General features: G+C 45.9%; 5 protein-coding genes and 1 long non-coding RNA gene across 7 annotated transcripts; 2 read left to right on the top strand and 4 right to left on the bottom strand.

Moving 5' to 3' along the window:
* Positions 1-2,020: 2,020 nt before the first annotated feature.
* Positions 2,021-4,199, bottom strand: LOC4329778 (flavin-containing monooxygenase FMO GS-OX-like 9). The gene is made up of 4 exons (XM_015769283.3): positions 3,317-4,199; positions 3,134-3,204; positions 2,466-3,032; positions 2,021-2,388 (listed from the first exon to the last, which is right to left on the bottom strand). The coding sequence occupies exons 1-4, from the start codon at positions 3,987-3,989 to the stop codon at positions 2,143-2,145; spliced, it is 1,557 nt and encodes a 518-aa protein (XP_015624769.1). The 5' UTR covers positions 3,990-4,199; the 3' UTR covers positions 2,021-2,142.
* Positions 4,200-5,864: 1,665 nt separating this feature from the next.
* LOC4329777 (prohibitin-3, mitochondrial) lies at positions 5,865-6,985 on the top strand. Its single transcript, XM_015768192.3, has one exon. It carries the CDS (start codon positions 5,927-5,929, stop codon positions 6,773-6,775), a length of 849 nt encoding a protein of 282 aa, XP_015623678.1. The 5' UTR covers positions 5,865-5,926; the 3' UTR covers positions 6,776-6,985.
* Positions 6,986-10,549: 3,564 nt separating this feature from the next.
* LOC4329776 (uncharacterized) lies at positions 10,550-14,497 on the top strand. The gene is made up of 2 exons (XM_015768165.3): positions 10,550-11,152; positions 14,004-14,497. The coding sequence occupies exons 1-2, from the start codon at positions 10,715-10,717 to the stop codon at positions 14,163-14,165; spliced, it is 600 nt and encodes a 199-aa protein (XP_015623651.1). The 5' UTR covers positions 10,550-10,714; the 3' UTR covers positions 14,166-14,497.
* Positions 14,498-16,373: 1,876 nt separating this feature from the next.
* LOC4329775 (14-3-3-like protein GF14-E) lies at positions 16,374-20,768 on the bottom strand. Of its 2 annotated transcripts, none has more exons than NM_001401890.1 (6): positions 20,711-20,742; positions 18,299-18,750; positions 18,132-18,210; positions 17,849-17,971; positions 17,071-17,187; positions 16,374-16,976 (listed from the first exon to the last, which is right to left on the bottom strand). In NM_001401890.1, exons 2-6 carry the CDS (start codon positions 18,706-18,708, stop codon positions 16,917-16,919), a joined length of 789 nt encoding a protein of 262 aa, NP_001388819.1. In that variant the 5' UTR covers positions 18,709-18,750; positions 20,711-20,742; the 3' UTR covers positions 16,374-16,916. The 2 variants fall into 2 exon arrangements, with proteins under 2 accessions (NP_001388819.1, NP_001388817.1); NM_001401888.1 differs by having other exon boundaries at positions 16,443-16,976; positions 18,299-18,727; positions 20,711-20,768.
* On the bottom strand, positions 16,636-20,734 carry GF14E (14-3-3-like protein GF14-E). Its single transcript, NR_174983.1, has 7 exons — positions 20,711-20,734; positions 19,234-20,457; positions 18,299-18,750; positions 18,132-18,210; positions 17,849-17,971; positions 17,071-17,187; positions 16,636-16,976 (listed from the first exon to the last, which is right to left on the bottom strand). It is a non-coding gene; the product is annotated as a 14-3-3-like protein GF14-E (long non-coding RNA).
* Positions 19,066-20,734, bottom strand: LOC112937812 (F-box protein GID2). The gene is made up of 2 exons (NM_001401887.1): positions 20,711-20,734; positions 19,066-20,457 (listed from the first exon to the last, which is right to left on the bottom strand). The coding sequence occupies exon 2, from the start codon at positions 20,384-20,386 to the stop codon at positions 19,748-19,750; it is 639 nt and encodes a 212-aa protein (NP_001388816.1). The 5' UTR covers positions 20,387-20,457; positions 20,711-20,734; the 3' UTR covers positions 19,066-19,747.
* Positions 20,769-21,534: the final 766 nt, after the last annotated feature.

Genomic DNA, 21,534 nt, shown 5'->3' with positions numbered 1-21,534 from the left:
AAATAAAATAAGTTTTCATAATATCAAACGAGGACGATAAAAATAAATTATCACGCTGTTAACAAGTGATGTTCTTTTATTATAGTGAGAAAATGAAAAGACTGTTGACGGCTCACGTTTAGGGTTAAAGAAATTTGAAGTACTAAATAAGAACTATCCTTTGTTGTCAAGATGCTAAACTTAGCATCAATGTATATGGCAACCCATTTAAATCCCCCATTTCAACACTCGAAAGAGAGGAAAGAAACAGGATGGCATGCTACTGTCAAGTCGTTATTACTAGGTCCAACCAACGGATACGAACTTGTAATTACGAGGAAATGCAAGGTCCCTCCGGGTAAAACGTCTGGATTTGTTGGGCTGATTTTTTTTTCCGCCGTTTCGTTTCAGTTGCCTCGCGCTGTGTGTGCGCGCGCCCCTCGCCTCGCTCCCATTCCGCTACGGCGGTGGTTACGCGAAGGCCCCATTACTACATCCGACGGCTCAAAAATTTGAGATGAGAACGGATCGGACGGCCAGCAGCAGGGGAGGTATAGAAAAACAGGCGGCTGTGGGCCCACCCTTTGACCGCGGTTGGTTTCGCTTGGCTCGGGTCAAGGTGAAGGCCCACGCTGGCAGTGGCGGTAGCGGGTGGTACTACACTGGAGTCCAGCTTTATCAACGGTGGGGCCCAACGTGGCAGCGAGAGAGGCTACCACCCGCGCGTGAGTAGGCGTGCGTACGTGAGGGCCCCTCCCCCAGCTGGCGCCGAATTGCCCAATTGGGGGTGGACCCTGGAGGTCAGCGTTTGGTCGACCGCGCGGTAGAGGCGGCGCGGGCAGGTTGTGCGTGTGACCGTGGCAAATCTGGGACCGTAATGTATGTGATGGGCCCAGGTCTGGTGGGCTTGTATAGTTGTATTAGCCCATGTAGCTGGCCGGTTTCCGGGAGGAAAACGAATAGAAATAAGTCTACTTTATCCCTCAACAATACATCGAGTTTCATTCACATCCCTCAACCGCAAAAAACCGCATATTGAACGTTACTCAGCTATTAAAAATGGCACAAATCGAGTCCTTTAACGGTTTCAACACCAGTTTTATCTTATGTGATGTCCACGTGGTAGTCTGACCAGGTCTTTTCAACAATGTGGCGGCCAGCGAGGCTGGGCAGCACGAGGATACGGCGACGGCATCACCACAAGGCAACGGAAAGTAACTAATTAGCCAATGAGCAAAAAGACGACATAGACCAAGGCCAATCACCCCCAGTGTAAGCAAAACGATATCGTACCTTGCCAAATCTGGCTATAGCGATTATCAACGTACGTTGAGGTGAAGTTGTTAGGGCGCGGGGTATGAGACTGTTGCGACGATGGCGCCGTGGCGGAGGTCATAAGGCAAGAGAGGTGGGAGGGCGCGAGGGACAAATACATTGCCATTCTCTCTCCAATCCAACTCAATCCAATCCTTGCATTGCATGGTTGTGCCAGCGAGTTGTGGCAAACTGGTGATGATGCGGAGAAGAAGAACGAGGCACTGGGGCAAAGCGCACAATGACGTTGTGGAAGTGCGGGAGCCGAAACCACGAACAGCGAGTTGGATCAAAAGGTGGCGGCTAGATAGGAGAGCACGTCCGCTTGCAAAGGAGAGAAGGATAAAGACATGACGATATAGAGAGGTAGAAGATATGGGCCCCACTATATTGTTTATCTTTTTTTACTGACTTATAAGCCATACATATTTTGTCTTAATTTTAAAATTATTAATCGTGTTTCTAGTGTCACTTTTTCGTCAAGTGGGATGAGGACTAAGTTAAACCAGTCACATTGGCGCCACGTCAGCTAAACAATTGTCCAAACCACCTTGAGACCACGTTTGTATTGATTTTGAAGTTGAGAGACGCATTATGTATTGTTATTGCGATTGAAGGACGTGATTCAAACTTGACTTTCAAGATGAGGAACCTAATGTAAACTTATTCCAAACGAATACACACTATCTCATCCAACGGCCGTATCATTGGGCAATGGCCTTGCAGAGACCCAAATCATGCAGCGAAATTTCGAAATTTCTGCATGCTCTGTTTTATTTCAGAAATTTTCATGCTCTGTAGAAGAAAATTATGATTGTGCAGAGCACAGAACACACAGCTGTACAGGCTTCAGAGCGAGCTGTGCACGGGTGCTTGTGCAGCAGCGGCAGCTGGGTCTTCTTCGTCTTGAGCCTGGTGCTCAGCCAGGGCGTACCACTCCTGCAGGCACCTGCGGACGTTGTCGCTGTCGTCGTCGCGGTCGCGGAACGTCTCCATGTCGTCGCTCGTGTTCCGGCTGATGATCGCCATCAGCTCCCTCTTCCACTCCTCCGTGCGCGGGAAATCGCAGTACTTCTCCCCAAGCTCATACATTTTCTGACCACCAAAACGAGCGATCATTCAAATATTCGATCAAGAAGTGAACAGATTAGACCGCCATGGGATGTGCTTACGTGAGGCTCGACGTCGTGGGTGTGCGCCTTGGGCACGCCGGCGAGCTCCCTGGCGCGGTAGAACTCCTCCACGGACCGCGTCATCTCCTCCTCGGACGGCAGCGCCCGCCGGCCGGACAGCACGCCGGCGATCCACCTCCCCTGCGCCTCGAAGAACCACGGCACCATCACCTTCCTCGGGATGCCGACGAACGACAGCGACGGCGCGAGCGACGGCGGGAACGTGTGCTCGAACAGAGGCCCGATGCGGTTGTCGTCGTCGTCGACGGCGACCTTCCCCTCGGTGTCCAGGAACGGGAACGAGTAGCGGTACCCGGTGCAGTACATGACGGTGTCGGCGGCGACGACGCCCCCGCCGCCGTCGGCGAACACCACGCGGCCGTCGTCGCACAGGCGCTCGATCTGCGGGTGCAGGTGGAGGTTGGCGTGCCTCGCCAGCATCTTGGACATCGCCGGCGTCGCGGCCGCCTCCACAGACTTGGCGGAGAGGTGCACCTCCCTCGCGACGGCGAGGAGGTCCAGCGCGATGTCCATGCCGCTGTCGCCGCAGCCCACCAGCACCACCACCTGCAGCGTTGCACGCACGCCAGGATTAATCCAAGATTAACGGGCACTGTGGTTGTGATTAGTCACAAATCACAGCCGTGGCAGCAAATTAGTTAATTAACCTCGTCGCGGAAGGAGTCCGGGACCCGGTACCAGTGGCTGTGCATCTGCCTCCGTTTCCAATCCCCCATTCCTGATTAATTAAGAGATTTCGACCAGGGTAATTACCGGCGAGATTAGCATTTCGATTTCTGCCTGAGACAAGAGCAGGTTTGCTGATTTGGTCGCTCGTCGGCGCTACGCACCTTGGATGCTAGGCAGCTTTGGTTGCGAGTAGTGGCCGGTGGCCACGACGACGGCGTCGAACACCTCCTCGACGCAGTGCGCCTCCGCCATCTGGTCATCGGTGCATCGCTTCCAGAGGCCGGCGTCCATGGATCTCACCACCCATCTCAGCGCGTCGCCGGGGCCACCTCGGCATGGCGGCGGCGCCACGGCGACGCGCACCACCCTGGTGTTAAACCTGACGGAGTCGGTGAGCCCCGCCGCGCGGTAAAAGTCCCTGAGGTAGAGGTACACCTCGCGGTGCCCCGGGAAGCGGCGCGGGTCGCGGCCGCCGGGGTTGTCGCCGCCGCCGCAGCGGCTCTTCCTGGCCGGCACGAACTGGAAGTCGGAGAATCCCATGACCTCGCGGGGGCCGAGCAGCCGGAGCGAGGCGTACATGCTGCTGTGCACCCTCACCGGCTTCGCGGCGGCGGCGGCGGCGGCGAGCGGGTCTTCGTCGTCGTCGTCGGCCCGCGGGTCGTCGTACAGCCACTGCCCGCCCACGTCGCCGGCCTGCTCCAGCACCGTCACGGCGTGCCCCTCCCGCCGCAGCTCCCGCGCCGCCGCCAGCCCGGCCATCCCGGCGCCGATCACGCACACCTTCCTCGACGCCCGCGGCTTGCCGACGTCGTCGACGCAGGCCGCCATGTCCATCGATCGAACACGAGGCCAGTGCTGGAGCTGCGTGAGCTTGCGGGCGGTAGTAGTGGTTGGTTGATCTGCGTCAGCGTCACAGCTGCATGGATGAGCTGTGTAGGCTTTTTGCGCGGCTTTGGCTCTTTGCAAAGCCTAAACGCGCGCCATGGCTCAAGGGACGGAGGGAAGGGGAAGCGTGCGATATGTGTGGAACTGTCGTGTGGGGGACCATTGTTCTTGTTTCGGTGGAGTACAAGAGTTGTTATAAATCTTGTTGTTTGTAAGTTATCTAAATGATTGTAAAAAAATAAGAAAAACATGAATAAAATAAATTAATATATGATAAATCACTCCACAAATATGTAAGGTCAAATTTAGCTTCTATAAGTTGCAAAAAAAATATTGTGGATATACGTTAACTAGTCATAGTTTTAATTTTTTTTACAACTTGTAAAAGTTAAATTTTAATCTACATATTTGTAGAGTGTTATACTGCATATTAATCTATCTATTTGATTTTTTCTATATTTTTTCATAACTATTTAGATACCATGTAAATAACGAGAGAATGTTTTCTCGAGAGCATGAATCAACTATGAGTTGTTTTGTTGTTTTCACGTACGGGGCATTTCCCATTTTAGACGTTCACGTGGGGGGCATTTTCTAATATTAGTGTTAAGCATCTACTATTACCTAACTAAGCATCTACTACTATGAAAGAACTCTACTCGAATACAAGCATATATATTCCTCTGGTTGCTTAAATTGGAGATAAGTACAATATTCATTTGTAAGAGGCCCCTACCTAGATACTACGTACGTATCAGACTAGCCATCTCTAAAAATAGCTAACCAAGTAATTAAAAATAAGTGTTCAGTGGATTTATCAGGCTAGCTAGCTCTTCCCTAGCTGATCAAAGTTTAGCCATCTCCCTAACCAACCATCTCTTGCTAAGAAAAGGCTAAAAGACGTGTCTGGTTACTTGCATAAAGCCTGATTGGCATGCACAAGTGCAAACGAATAGCGTTAATAATTTGGTTACCCGCATAGCCTTCCGAGCTACACTAACTCGAAATGCAAGGTGAGAGCTTCATCCCTCGTCCAGGCTAAGCCCGTACATGTATGGGGATGGACAGGTACAACTTACAAGCACGAGGACACGCGGTTGGAGGATTGAGCTAGAGGGGTCGAGAATCCGGTCACCTTCCTCTCCCATTTTCTTGCTTGCTTGCTGCCACCCTATTCACGGATTCACCATTATTGTCCCGTCGCCGTCTACTATAACCCCTCAGCTGGTGGAACCCGAGTCCTCTTCTTCGGTGGTAGACTACAAACACGACCTATACTAAATTATTTAGAATGATAAGTATTTTAAGATGGAGGAAGTAGACACAAACATGATCTTGAATGTGAGTCTCGATAGAAGTGCTCGAGGTTCTCACTCGAGGAAAATGTTCAATGATTTGTATCCCTCAGCTACTTAACAATAAGAACTCGTGTAAAATAACTTACCACCCCCGTTACATAATAAAAGAAGATTTAGAGTTGGACATTGTTGTTAATAAAGTAGGTAGAATTAAATAGGAGGATGTTGTGATTGGTTGGGAAGAGAATGTTGGTAAAAAAGTTGTTATATTTTGGAACGGATGGAATATATCTTGAGGGACTTAAATTGGACGTCACAAAGCATCGACCGGAGGAGGCCCACGGCCCATCAGGCCTGAGCACGAATCTCAATGCGAGTGCCCTGCCACCTGCCAACCATCGACGCCCACGCACTGGAAGTTTCGTTCTTCTTCCCTTCCAAGAAATGCGGAAACCCGTGCACGGCTTTAAAACCAAACCCCACCAGATCAACCAAATCCCCCCCCCCCCCCCCCAAAAAAAAACCCAAACCCCTTTCCCAAACAATCCCCCACCGGAAAAGCAGGCGAACCCCCATCCATCGGGATCCATGGCCGGCGGCGGGCAGGCGGCGGCGTCGCTGCTGACGAAGCTGGCGCAGGCGGCGGCCGGGCTGGGCATCGCGGCGTCGGCGGCGTCGACGGCGCTGTACACGGTGGACGGCGGGCAGCGCGCCGTGATCTTCGACCGGTTCCGCGGCGTGCTCCCGGAGACCTCGTCGGAGGGCACCCACTTCATCGTCCCCTGGCTCCAGAAGCCCTTCATCTTCGACATCCGCACCCGCCCGCACAGCTTCTCCTCCACCTCTGGGACCAAGGACCTGCAGATGGTCAGCCTCACCCTCCGCGTCCTCGCGCGCCCCGACATCGACCGCCTCCCGGACATCTTCACCTCGCTGGGCCTCGAGTACGACGAGAAGGTGCTCCCCTCCATCGGCAACGAGGTGCTCAAGGCCGTCGTCGCGCAGTTCAACGCCGACCAGCTCCTCACCGAGCGCCCCCACGTCTCCGCGCTTGTCCGCGACTCCCTCATCCGCCGCGCCGCCGAGTTCAACATCGTCCTCGACGACGTCGCCATCACGCACCTCGCCTACGGCCCGGAGTTCTCCCAGGCCGTCGAGAAGAAGCAGGTGGCGCAGCAGGAGGCCGAGCGGTCCAGGTTCCTCGTCGCGCGCGCCGAGCAGGAGAGGCGCGCCGCCATCGTCCGCGCCGAGGGGGAGAGCGAGGCCGCGCGCCTCATCTCCGAGGCCACCGCCGCCGCGGGCACCGGCCTGATCGAGCTCAGGAGGATCGAGGCCGCCAAGGAGATCGCCGGGGAGCTTGCGCGCTCCCCCAATGTCTCGTACATCCCGGCCGGCGACAGCAGCCAGATGCTGCTTGGTCTCAGCGGCGCTCGGTGAATGAATCATCATCTTTCCCTTTAGTCAGTTGCATTACCTTTTAGATCTTATTATCACTTCATGGTATTATTGGATCCCATAAATTTTCCACTGATGGAGATGAATTGTCGAACAATTGCTGCATTTGTCTTGCCCAAAATATGTGGCAATTTGTTGAATTTTGTGATCCTTCAACTACTGCAATGCAGGAATCTTATATTTAGAAATCTACATTGCTTTGTTGATGCTGTGAATGTTTTATCCAATTTTGTGCTATGATAATTCTTTTAGCATTGGATTGACATGTTTCTGCCCTTATCACGAGGATTGCATCTATGTGCCCTTAGGAATAATGAACCGAACAATGTATATAAAGAGAACAGAAGACCCCCTGTTTTTTCAGATAACCAGTTTGTTGCAGCTTTTGTTTGCCCATTTTGATTGATTTGTCTGAAGTTAGTCTTAGTCTAAATCACTAGTCTGAAGTCTGAACGTTGTGGAGTATGTGATGAATGGAATTATGCTAATTGTCACTGAATTGGAATCCTGTAGTGTGTTTTATGCTTTAGTGCGATTAACATGTTCAGTTTGTGACCTTCGCACTGGCCTCAGAGTTCTCTGGTCTGAAATATTTTGAGGTTATCTTGCTTCCAAACTTCCAGTCGATGGTGGGATAAGGTTGTAAGACTGTTAGCGTTGTTGACTTAAACATTTTCTTCAGTCAGTTATTTAGTTTTGCACTTTTGCTTTCCACGACAAAGATGTGAATTAGTTCCGGTCACACAGCAAATTCTAAACTCTGTTTCGGAAAAATTGGAAGCAGGGAGATGGCAATGTGTACTTCCATTTTATCATTTGTTTGTTGATTTCCTTGTTATGCAGTTAATTAATGAACTGCAATAAAACTACAGTACTGTATGTACTCGGCAGTTAAAAAAAAAACAGATAACCCCTGATTTCTTTACAAATTGTGGCAAGCCCACTCTCGCCTGTGGTAGTCTGTTGAATTTTGTGATCCTTCGACTATTGCAATGCAGGTATCAGATATTTTGCACTAAAGCAACTTTGTTTATGAAATTGTTTGCTCTAATTGGGTTTGTCTGGTTAAAGCTCTACATTGCCTTGTTGATATTGTGGCTGTTTTTCCCCCTCTTCTTTGTTGTTATGATAGTCAATCTGCCGTTATCATGAGGGTTGCCTGGTATTCTTCTGTTCTGTGGTACATTTTCTTGGTTAAGTGAACCACTAGAAACACTGAACAATGTATAGAGAACCTTTTTTTTTTTTTCATAAACATCTGTTTTGTCTGGGATCATTGTTGCGCTTTGTTGGCCCATTTTGATGGGTTGATCTGAATATGATCAAATCAGTACTCCCTCCGTTTCGTTTTATTTGACACCGTTGACTTTTTAGCACATATTTGACCGCTCGTTTTATTCAAAAAATTTAAATAATTATTAATTCTTTTCCTATCATTTGATTCATTGTTACATATACTTTTATGCATACGTATAGTTTTACATATTTTACAAAAGTTTTTGAATAAGACGAACGGTCAAACATGTGTTAAAAAGTCAACGGTGTCAAATAAAACGAAACGGAGGGAGTATATTACTACTCCGATCGTTGAGGACCATGCGATGAATAGAATTATGGTAGCATGGCATTGAATTCAAATCCTGTAGTGTGCTGCTTAGTGGCATTAGCATGGTCAGTAGTTCAGTACTCAGTAAGATTGTTACTAGCCGAGTTTACTGATCTGAAACTTTTCCGGAATGTTAGCTTCCAAACTTCCAGTCTAAATCAGTAGTAAGACTGTCACTGTTGTTGATTTGAGAGCATTTATATTTGAGAACGTTTATTACAGTTAGTTATTGGGCTTTGCCTTCTGTGACGAATTTTGCTTTAGATCACATTGCACAACAAATAGTAAAGCCTGTTTCTGAAACTCAAAAACACGGAGTTGGATGTGGCTATGGCTGTGTTCGGTAGGAGGGGTTGGGAACCCCTTCTCCTGGCATGCAAAATGAAGCTCATTTTATTGCATGATTAATTAAGTATTAACTTTTTTTTTGAAAAATGGATTAATATGATTTTCTAAAACAGCATTCATATAGAAAGCTTTTGCATAAATCACACTATTTAGCAGTTTGAAAATCGTGCGCGGAAAATGAGAGAGGTGGGTTGGGAAAATGGGTTGGAGGGGGGGGGGGGGAGAACACAGCCATGATTCTGGTATGTACTTAATGTTAATTGGGGGAAGAAGTATGGTTTATGATTTGCTTGCTGTTGATTTTCTTTTATGTAATTAATGTACGAGATTAAGCAATGTTATGTAGTTTATGCACAAGATTAGGCAAAATGTCAGAAGAGCCCAGTTTTCTTTACCCATCGTAGTTTAGTCTACATTTTGAAGCCATTTGGCTTTTATGTGATCTTAAATTGCTAATGTTTATTCTGGGAACTCTTGAGGGATGGAAGTTCGATGATGGACTGATGGAGCATACTGGCATCGAAAACTTGTTTTATGGTGTACTCGTCTGTTCCAAACTAAATTCAATCCTAGAGCTATTTTGGGACAGAGAGAGTATCTCTTTGGTAACCTTCTGTGCTTGTTTAGAAAATATGAGCGCTGTTGCAATGATGACACTCGGATGTCCAAACAAGCCTTGAAATTGAGAATTCCGGAGACAAAGGAGCAGAGTCTCATCTCATCCAGAGAGTCGAAACAAACAGTTTTCTGGAGCTAGAGTCTGAGAATCTGTTTGTCACAGCTCTAGCTCCAAGTCCACCTTTCCTGAGCTAGAGTCCAGCCAAACAGTTCTAGCTCCACCTAAAATAAGAGCGGAGCTGGGTGGAGTGCTCTCACAAAATGAACCAGTTCCAGCAGTTCTAGCTTCATCTAAAATAAGAGCGGAGCTGGGTGGAGTGCTCTCACAAAATGAACCAGTTCCAGCTCCACCTAAAATGGGAGCGAAGCTGGGTGGAGTGCTCTCACAAAATGAACTAGAAAGGTGGAGATGGGTTTAGGAAGCTCCACAACTCCACTCCAGACTCAACTCTTGGAGCTAAATTTAAGAGTTGGAGCTCTACTAAACAAGTCCTAAATAATGCTCGAGTTGGACTGCTGGAGTGTTCCCACAAAATGAAAGATATAGAGCGCGATTCAACTACTTCACAACTCCACTTCGAACTAGTTCTTCAAGTTAAATTTAAGAGCTAAAATTCCGATAAGAATCCATACAAGTACAACTATACCTGATCTGTATCCATTCGTGTTGCTCGCACAGTAGCACTGAACATAAAGTAAAAATGCCAGCTCGAAACAACTCCACAGTTCACAATGACATACTAATAGATGATACTATTGACTTTTTTTCTATGTTAGACCATTCATTTTATTTAAAAAATTATGTAATTATAATTTATTTTGTTGTGAGTTGTTTTATCACTTAAAATACTTTAAGTACGATTTATATCTTATATATTTACACATAATTTTTAAATAAGATAAATAATTAAATATATATTTAAAAGTCAACAATATTATCTATTGAAAAATAGAGGGAGTACTCTCAGTTACAAAATGTAGCTATTTCTGCGACAATCCCCTCAAGGCCTCAACGAATCACCACGTTCGTTAGGAGTTCAAAGTTTCAAACCGGTCTCGCTCACCACATTCGCCGGGTCACCAATCACCATCGGGAAAAGGCCAGGGGAAACGGACCCCACACCGCCTCGTCTCGTGAACCGGCGCTACTACTTCTCCTGTGCTTTGACCACGACCTCTCATTTGGCCACTTCCATTTCCATTCCCCCCACCACCGCGCAGCGGCGCAGGCAGCGATGGTGACCAACGCTCGCCGCCGCCGCCGCCTCAGGTGAGCACGACGCCCCGCGCGCGTCCCCGCACCCTGGAAGGAAGAGCAGCAGAAGACGACTCCGACGCCCACGCCCGCCATGGATCCGGCGTCCGAGGAGCTCGAGCAGCGCAGCCGCTACCTCAGCTCGCTCATCCGCCGCACCAAGCTCCACGCCGCGCCGGCGCTCGCCCCGCCCCCGCCCACGCCTCCCCCGGAGCCCGAGACGAAGCTGCAGCTGGAGATGGAGCCGCAGCCGGAGCGAGTCGAGGAGGCCGCCAAGAAGCCGGCGGCGGTGGCCGCCGTGGTGGAGAAGAGGGAGGTCAAGGGAGGGGGTGGCGGTGGCGGCCAAGCTGGGAAGGGGAAGGGGAAGGAGAAGGAGATGGAGAAGGGGAAGGAGGAGAGGAAGGTGTCGGTCCGGGTGCGCGCGGCCGACATGCCGCTGGCGATGCAGCGGCGCGCGGTCCGCCTCGCCTTCGACGCCGTCGCCGCCATGCCGCGGCTCGACAGCAAGCGCCTCGCCCTCGCCCTCAAGAAGGTAAAACCATCCGTCTCGCCATTGGCTACAGTTTGTTCAAGCTATTCGAGTACACGTAGACAGTGGCACAGTGCAGTATTGGGGTGGTAAATTTGTACTCCCTCCGTTTCAAAATGTTTGACGCCGTTGACTTTCTAGCACATGTTAGACTTTCTAGCACATGTTTGACCGTTCGTCTTATTCAAAAAATTTAAGTAATTATTAATTCTTTTCATATCATTTGATTCATTGTTAAATATATTTTTATGTAGACATATAATTTTACATATTTCACAAAAGTTTTTGAATAAGACAAACGACCAAACATGTGCTAAAAAGTCAACGGTGTCAAACATTTCGAAACGGAGGGAGTAGTAAAGAATATGGTTGGGGGATTGAGAAATTTGGGCAAGAAATATGGGCCAATTCCCTACGTGCCCATGTAATTTCACCCAATCCCTTCTACGTCCCTGAGATTTGTTTGATCTCTTATATGCCCCTGAGTTTTTATTTGGATCCCTTACATACCCATTCCGTAGTTGACCATTAGTTTGACCGTTAGTTATTGTAGAAATTACTTTGTTGTCCTTGGTATATTGTTAAAAGCTAGAAATGTTTTATGTGTAAATTATTTGAGTTGTGAAAACCAATAAGGAAAATTACTAAATATTTGTTATGAATTTTTAAAAATAAAAAATTATTTCATTAAAATAAAAAAGATTTATTGTAAAAAAAGTTCTGCATAAAATTTCAAAATTACTTTTCAACAAATATTTAGTGAAAAAAGATTTGTTGCGAAAAAACAAAGGGGATGTAATTAGTTTATCACAAATTAGAAAACAAATTTAAAATTTAAACCTAAATAACATTTAGTTTTTGCTCTTAATTTTCTGGTGAAACTAATGTATGGATTTAATCATAAGTTTTAAAAAATAAAAAATAATAAGTTTTATTTTTTAAGTTGGGCATTAAATGATTATATTGCTTGTATTTTGTATAAGTTAATTTTTTCATATGAAAATTTATTAGGTAGGTACCATTGTATAGGATGGGTAATATAGTTATTTTAAAATATTTAACGGTCAACTAATGATCAACTAACGGAGATGGGTATAGAGGAGATCAAAATGAAAACTCAGGGGTATATAAGGGATGATGTCAAATTCAGGGGTATTGAAGGGATTGAGTAAATTTTCAGGGGTATATTGGGAATTTTCTCAAGAAATATATAGCCTCACAACTCAAGCAAGGAGGTGGCTAGTGATGGGAACCTTAAAAACAGGAAAATGGGAAAAGGAAAACGATGTCTTTGAGGCTAGTTTAGCAAAAATAGATAGACAGGTGCAATGCCAGCATCTCTATTATAAATAACTGGAAGGGATATCTTGAAGAAAGTGACTATGGTTGAAAATTTTCTGTTTCTGTTAGAGATGTGTTATCATTTGGTCCCAACATTGGATAGGGGAAAAGCTACTTTAGAATCATATACCAGAAATGCAATTGTGACAGCTTAGCCTAACACATGTGACATCCAGCATTTGTTAGCTGTGACCCGTGAAGCTCAGAAGCTGGCTTTTGTTTTACCCCTGTGTTGTAAGATTCATTCTTCGCCATTCCCCTAACAGAATTTCCCATTCATATATGTTGTTGTTCACACCATCTGATCCTTTTGCTTTGTCTGATTTTATATTTTAGCCGGAGTAGCTCATTACCTGAGCATTAAAATGTGGAACAGATCTTCTAGAAATTTGTTGATTACAAGAATCTGAGAGCAATCTAGACTTCTGTGTGCTCAATGGTAGATTAACTAAATGCATCCTCTAAAGAGGTACGCAAATTGGTTGCTTAAAAAATGGATGCATGCCATCTAGGTACACAATATTTTGCTTTGTAGTTAGATGGTTTTCATTCAAGGTTTCAATTTTGTGAATGAGTGCTATTTGTTAGCATTGGTCGTCAACATATGGCTAAAACAATGTAATAATGGATGGTAAAGTGCATTCCTTGTGTAGAAGCCTGAATAAAAAAAATACTTTGTCTAGAAGAAGTAACAGTATTTTGCTTTTACTTATGACTACTTTGACAGTTCGACTTAGAGGTCTGCCTATCCTTCTTAATAACCTCAACGTGCTAACTTATCAACATCTTAACTCTTACCTGTGGATGTGGTGCAAAAGAATATTTCTGTGTTTACTTCGTCATATTCTGCAGTCTTTTTTCTGAGAATACACAAATGATTTGCGCATCATTGTATTAAGAAGAAGAGTTACTTACAAAATTGCAGCCCTATCTGAAGTCAGAAGACCGCTTGACCCAACAAGATTTTCTGCAGTCTTACACCTTTTGTAGGAATGATACTTTTATAGCAAACCTCCTATGTTAAATAAATACTCATGCCCAAAGGCACCTGCTACTTGAAATAATTTTTTCATCAGGCATTTATGTATCACATGAAAAAAAAAACTATATGAAATTTAGATATCCCTGAAAGGCAGATGAAAATTAGGGCACATTTTTTTAGTCCTAATTGCCAATCATATTTCCCAGCACCTTCCATCGAATTCTGTTGTTCAGCTTGTTCAAGGTTCACACAAAAAAGTTCAGAGTGCATGTCTGTAAGCTCTGATTCTCAGTGCTCCTAAACTGGCTATGTACAAGTGGTTCTCATATGGATGGTTGGTTACTACAGAATGCTAATGCTCAGAATATCGGTTGCACTTGCACGGTTGCACCTTAGGTTAAAGTTTGTAGCAACTTCCCTACTGTATTATTATTTTTCCTTTTGAACACTACGTTTTACATTATTTTTCACTGAGCCAACTAGGATGAAATGTCTTAGCCATTGTTAATGTGGTTTTTCATTTTCTTGCAGGAATTCGACGCAACATATGGTCCTGCTTGGCACTGCATTGTTGGTACAGGCTTTGGTTCCTATGTCACCCACTCTGTGGGAGGCTTCTTGTACTTCTCCGTCGACAAGGTCTACGTTCTTCTCTTCAGAACCGCTGTCGAGCCATTAGGCCATCCACAATGAGATCAAAAATCGATTCATTACAAGGTAAAAAATTGCTGTGTATTATATGTATCTGACGTCCAAGAGCCGTAGAATGTTAAGGTGAGTAGAACAATCGTGGCTCTCCATGGAAATTAATCTGCAGCCGATGTAAACATTTGGCATCCAATCCATGAACTCTGGAAGCTTTTAGTTGAGTCACTTCTCCAGCATGAAGAAAACTAGCTTTTGCTTCCGACCGTGCCTTGTATGTTGTATCTGGTTCTTATTGATCAGAGCTAGAAAACCTGAGCTGCGAGTTGTGGTACCTGAAAAATCAGGGAAATATAGCGAGTCTGATGATGCTTCCCATTTGGACTTCTTGGCTGAAACTATAGCTCTTTTGCTTGATGTTTTTGAATCTGGGATGTTCGCATCACAAGCCGAACGACATATTCAACCTCAAGGTCTCATCTAAACCTGATTACATGAAGAAATTAACCATCGATAAGCATGTTTACGTCGAAAGAAATTAACCATCGATAACCGTTCATTTGCATTGCCACATTGCATATCTTCTACCGCTAAATTACTGGGAGGCACTGACAGTCTAAAGAAGCTGAAAAATAATAATAATAATAATTGATCGGCCTGTTGCCGTGCGAGATCATCAGAAAACGTGAAGCAGCGCGGCGACGGAGGCTGCTCCGCCCAAAGCCACCGCGGCGATCACGCGCCGGCCGGCGCCGGCGGCGCCTCTCCGCCGGTCGCCGCCGCCCGACGAATCGTCGCCCCCTGCCTGCTGGCCCTCCGTCTCGTCCGGCGGCGGCGGCGGCGGCGCCTCCACCACTGCACACATCATTACATCAAACCGGTGCAAAGTTGGCGCGGCGGCCGGCCGCCGGCGTGGCGGGTAGTGACCGTTTTACCTGGCTCTGCGTGCGAACGTGAATGCGTGATGTGCAGGGAGGCTATTTCGGCGGGCAATGCGATGGCGGGAGACTTGCGATTTGGATATGTATATGGCAAACGGCGGCTGTTTACAACCTACTCCTTCCAGAATTCGGTTCCATAAAAAAAAACTACTATAAGACGTTTCAAGGTCAAAACCAAGCTGTTTTAACTTTGACTAAGTTTATAGAGAAAATTAGTAACATTTTCAACCCAAGACAAATTTATTATGAAAATATATTTAATTATTGATTTGATGAAACTAATTTAGTATTATAAATATTATTATATTTGCCTATAAATTTAGTTAAACTTGAAATAGTTTGACTTTAACCAAAGTCAAAACGTCTTATAACCTGTAACGGAGCTATACTTCTAAAGCTGGTTGGAGATCCAGCCAGCTGATTGGTTCACTTGGCGCATCTAGCTTCCAAGATAAATGATAGACTCTTTTGTGAAAAAAAAAACACAAATGGAGCAAGAAAAGATGCCACAGAGCTCAAGCTTTCTTGCAGCTTATAGTCTCTCCAGAAACTTCTATACTAATTCTCAATAAATTAAACCGGTAACATCTAGATCCTTCAACAATACTACTACTAAAATAAACATCACCTTCTGAAAAATTGCAAAATAAAAATTAGGAAAGAAAATAAAGAAAATATAATAAAATATGAAATAAATAATGACATTATTGGAATAAAAAATATTTTCTAGATGCTAAGAATGTCTCTAGAATCGGAGCTCAAATAAAACAATAGAGATGCTTAAGCTCCAAATGTAAAAGAAAATAGAAAAGGTGACACCATCGTCGGGGCCACAATCTGGAAGCAAGGTAAAAAAAGGGAAAAAAAGATTTAACAGCTTCCAGAGCTTTCCATTCTGGTAGGATTGAAATAGATGTATTATCTTCTTTGCATAATAATTGTCTTCTTTAGTGCCAACTTTTAAAATGTTGTAGAAAAAAGAAAGAAATTAAATATTCAAACTTGAAGAAGAAAACCCCATTTTTTTAATGATAAAAATTTTCAAGCAGAAGGCACCCCTATGCTTAGTTATGTTTAGTTGCTCATTCTCATGAAAAACACAACTAAAAATTTCAAGGGATCCTATCAAATATAATATTTTTTGATGAGTCTTATAGAAAATAAAAAAATCATCTAGAAAACTACAATATTTGTACGTTGAGTGGACGCAGAAGTCATTAGTAAATCTTAGTCACTAAATTTCTAGTGATGGCATAATCGTGTGTGCGTAATAATCCATAAGGCCATAACCACACCACTGGTGCTTATATCTGCTAAACTAATTTTGGTACTACAAGTATCTGTACATGATGCCAGTGAACATTTGGGTCCCTACAGCATTGTTGCATATGAAACCGCTTATCACACATACCTGACAGAATAATGTTTCTCGGACCGCTTCGGCCTTTTGGGCACTTGAAGCATACGTTTTGGCAATGTAGACAACAATGTGTGGTGAATCAAGAACCATCGTGCACACAACGGGATTTACATCGAAGAAACCAAAAACACTCAAGCAGGGCACTTGGCAGGACTGTGGACTCTGGAGATAAGGCTCACAACTGACATACCGAAAACAATCGATCCAATAAGTGACATGAAGGTTCCACCCTGAGGCTCCCCCCAAAGAAAGTGCAGCTCGAGAATCCACCAGCCAAGCAGCGAGTCAGCTGCAAGGTTTCCTAGCACAACATAAATGGGGAGCGCCTCCTGTTTCCGACAAATCACGAGACATTACAATCTATAAAATGAAACGATAACCCACAGCACATTTGCAGCGTCACTATTCTAGTTTGTGGGCGCACGCATTCGATCATGTTCACTGTCCATCTCCTGATTCGCCCTTGGGGGCCTCCTTGATTTCCTCAGCAGCATCCTCCTGAAGCCGCACACATGGAATTTACGCATTTAAGATGATTCCAAAGACAATATGATGCAAGTGCAAATATATATGCTAGCGGCGAAGAAAATACCGAGATATCGGAAGTCCACAGCGTCAGGTTATCACGCAGAAGCTGCATGATCAAAGTGCTGTCCTTGTAGGATTCCTCACTCAGAGTGTCCAGCTCTGAGATAGCCTCATCGAAAGCCTGAGATAAAGTAGGTTACTGTCACATTCTATTATGATGGCAAATATAAGTACTAGCACAAGCAAGTTTCATAAAGTAAGGCACATAATGTGTGCTCCAAGTCCAAGATCAATTATATCCATGGACAAAGCAGTGAACTTATAGCAAACTTGTCTGCAGTAAACCATTCTATATACATCAGATATCTATTATTAACAAATTACAGAACAAACTGGTAGGCCTCTATGAATGAACGATGGCCATATTGAGACAAGCTTGTTCCACGTCACAATGGCCATAGTGATGCTCGGACTTCATCAGTTATTTAGAAGCACTCAAGTATTCAAGGTGGGCAAATCTGTAACTGTAAACTATAATTTCTTACACCTCTTATTTGATTCATCATTTTCTATCAAGTATTCTTAATGAAGAAAATCCATCATGACAATGCACCTAACCCGTTCAGCTTACTTGCATTAAGGAGCCTACACTTTGCTATTTGCTAACAGAACTAAGTAGAACCTGTTCCAGGTGTATTACTAATTCATACATGTTATTTGTTCAATCCCAATTACTAAGACATTATATTTCACAACAATGGTATAAACTTCAAAATATCTTCTCAACTCCATATGGTCCTCCAATTCACAAATAATGAAATAGAATGCAGTAGAAATTAAACCTGCTTTGCAAGATTGCAAGCACGGTCAGGAGAGTTGAGGATCTCGTAATAAAACACCGAGAAGTTGAGGGCCAGCCCAAGTCTGATAGGATGAGTTGGGGGCAACTCTGCCAGGGCAATATCCTGAAAGATTTTATCACCAACAATATTCAGAAAAACAAAACAGACCAAAGGAGAACACATCACAAATAACTTTAGCTGAATACCCCGAATCAAAATTGCAAAATGGCACAAACAAACAAACAGGATGCCGCAACAACAAATTCACTGTTAAGGAAACCACCTGAGCGGCTTTGTATGCCACCATGGTGTTCTCAGCAGCATCCTTCCTCTCAGCTCCAGTCTTAAACTCTGCGAGGTACCTATCAAACACATACATTCAAACACATGAACTTGACAATATAAAGAAATAGAAATTAAAGACTGCTATGCCAGGAACTATTGTAATACCTGTAGTAGTCGCCTTTCATCTTGAGGTAGAAGACCTTGGACTCTGGAGCAGTGGATGAAGGCACAAGGTGGGAGTCAAGAAGCTTGAGGATGCCATCACAGATCTTGGAGAGCTCAGTTTCAATCTTTCCCCTGTATTCCTTGATGAGCGTGCAACGATCCTCATTACCACGGCTCTCTTCCTTCTGTTCAATGGATGATATGATGCGCCATGACGCACGGCGAGCACCAATAACATTCTTGTAAGCAACTGATAGAAGGTTGCGCTCCTCAACAGTGAGCTCCTCAGAGTCAACTGTCTTAGCAACCTTCTCCATGAACTCAACCATCTCCTCATACCTCTCGGCCTGCTCTGCAAGCTTAGCCATGTACACATTCTCCTCACGGGAAAGCTCAGCAGGCTGCGACATCTTCACTGTTTGTGTTTTTCTGGTAGAAACAGAAGGTCAAATCTGTGAGGTTTGAGAGAAATTTCAGTTAGCTAAATGCCCATCACACCAACCTCAAGTCCTCACCCTAAGAAATACAAAAGTTTAGTTGCAATTGGTTGTGCAAAGCTTCAGATTGTTACAATACCTCTTCAGATCCAGAAATGATTGATTTAAGATAATCTTTGCAAGAATAACATTATTTACAACAAAACTTCAATAGTGCCAGATAAAGGAATCCTATATCAAACTACATGAAAGAAAAACAGAGAAACATCAAAAGATCATTCACGATTACATAAGTTTGTCACATTATCCGCAGCTCCACATGTAAAAACATATAAAATGACTGACTTATTGCATACTGAAGTTGAGAAATATGTGTCACTACCCCTTGTTGGGCTCCATATTGTACATGGCAGTCAGATCAACTTAAGAACCTTAGTTAACATGTGAAAATGCAATATTCAAGAATAAAATGGTTATTTTTGTACAAACAATCAATACCTCACATAATTCTCCATATGCCTAATATGGGAAATTATGTTTCCCTAATTGAAAAAGGTTATGCAAACAAAAGCTATTTGCATCAGCTTTCCCTCTAAAGCTTGGTACCGGCGCAAGAAGGCACACAGTCCATACTGCTCTTGGGCCAGATATATCAAGTTGACACAATAGCTGATAACTAGAATATCAGCAACAGCAGAACGAATTGCAAACCATTTCTCCCTTCTCTTGAAGTAAATCACTTGTCATCAGCATTCACGCAACTGTCCTCATAGCACTCAACGTCCATCAATCCATGTGACACTATCACATAAATCTTACAAGTGCGGAACACAACCGAACCAATTCAGATCTTGCAATTCCACTTAATTTCTCTCATGTCCCAAATCAAGCATGCCGATTTTCCTGTTCGTCTCTCCAACACTCTCTAGCATCACCAGTGTGAACAATAGGGCAACTGCCATGGTAGCTTAGGATGATGCTTGTTGGAGTGAAGCTTATTCCACAAATTCGACTACCCGCATTGGCCCCCTCCATTCTTATCACTGTCATTTCCCTTGTCTTTCTTAGGACAAGGCATATTCTGAAAGAACCCAATGGAGAACAGTGACAGCGAGAGCTGAACCTGGTCCCGGCCCAACCTCACCGGCGGCTGCCGCCTCCCCTGTTGCCTGGGCACGCCGGCGCCACGCCACTGCAGGGGGCGGATGTAGACAGCGTGGAGCCGGCGGAATCCACCGAGGGAGAGCACCACGGCCCGGAGCTGCCGCTCGGAGAAGCCGAGGTTCGCCCACTCCCGCACGCACGCGGCCTCCCAGAGCCGCTCGTCCTCCGCGAGCTGCCGCCACCCCCTGCTCACGCACGCCGCGGCCGCCAGCGTCCGCGCCTCCGCTCGCCGCAGCACCTCGAACACCAGGTCCTCCCCGAGATCCGGAACCCTCGGCTGCTCGCCCTCTCCCGCATCCTCCGGAGGCTGCTCCTCCTGCTGCTGCTGCGGTGGCGGCTGCGAGGAAGAGGAGGCCTCGCCCTGGCTCGAACTGGAGGACGGATCGGTCCGCTGCCTCTTGGCCGGCTCGTCGCCGCCGCCGCCGCCGTCGCCGGCAGCCGGAGCGCGGGGCTCGTCGCCGCCTGACGAATCAGAGCGGAACTTCATGGCGGCGGCGGCGGCGGATCGGTGAGGCTACAGCAAAGGCGTAGCCGCCACTTCTGGATCAGAACTAGGACCTATCAATATCCAACGGAATCATCCACGAACTCAAATCAACTCAAACACACACCGAATTCCCCCCCAAACCACCACAGATTCGTCCGGATTTACTCCCCCCACAAACCCAAACAAAACCCTCGAATTCTCCACACACACAGACGCCAGATCTGGCCGAATCACGCTACCCGCGGACCGAACCAACACAATTTCTCGAGTAATTTGGTATTAGAGAAAAAGGAGGGGGGAAATCGGCGAGGAGGAGCAGTTTACCTCAGTGGCTGCGGCTTCTCCTGTGCTCAGGTGGAGTTCAAATTCGGCGAGATGTTTCTATTTCCGGACGCGCTCCTGCCCCCATAAAAAGCTGGGCACACCAAAGCAGTCCAAAAGGTTTCCACGCACAGGTGGAGCCTTGGCCCCACCTCTCCCCCGCCCTCTCTGTTTCCGTGGTCCCACCGGCAGTTAACCGTCTGGGCCCCACATGTCAGTGAGGTCACGCGATGTGGGCTCGGGTGACTCCGCGTTGGTGATAAGGTGGGCCCGGATTGTTACGGCTGCTAGCCGCATCTACCCGTCGACACTGTTTGGTGGGACCCACTTGTCTGCTGCCCTCATCATGGCGTGTTGGGTGGGTGTGGTTGAAAAGGTTGGGGACCCGAGGTGGAGGAGGACGACGTGACTGGAGGATGATGTCGCGGGGGGGCCCAGGTGTCAGGGGCACATGACGCCTGCCCCGACCTCACCATGGCTGGCTCCGTTCCGTGTCTGCGTTGAGCCCGGTCTGTCCAGTGGGAGAGAGACAGAGAGTACTCCAGTGGGCCGTTCTCCAGAATTCGCCCAGTAGTAGGCCTGGCTCAGAAAACCGTCTCGTCTTCGGCCCATCGATGTCACATCAACTTCACCGAATTTTTTTCATTTTAAAATTTTTATTTTTTAATATTTACAAAAATATTATACCATCCAAAATATTTACAGAAATGGCCTCTGTCGCCCAAGTGAAGGACGGCAAGGTGTGCGCATTTTGCACTGAGGTCCCTTGCCGTCCTCTGCAAGGGCTGTAAAGGGGCAAATGCAATTTTCGCCCTACCAAAGATGCA

Source organism: Oryza sativa, chromosome 2 (genome assembly GCF_034140825.1).
Source record: "Oryza sativa Japonica Group chromosome 2, ASM3414082v1".
NCBI lineage: Eukaryota > Viridiplantae > Streptophyta > Magnoliopsida > Poales > Poaceae > Oryza > Oryza sativa.
The sequence above is the reverse complement of the archived record's forward strand: the minus strand, read 5'-3'. Positions and strand labels throughout refer to the sequence as shown.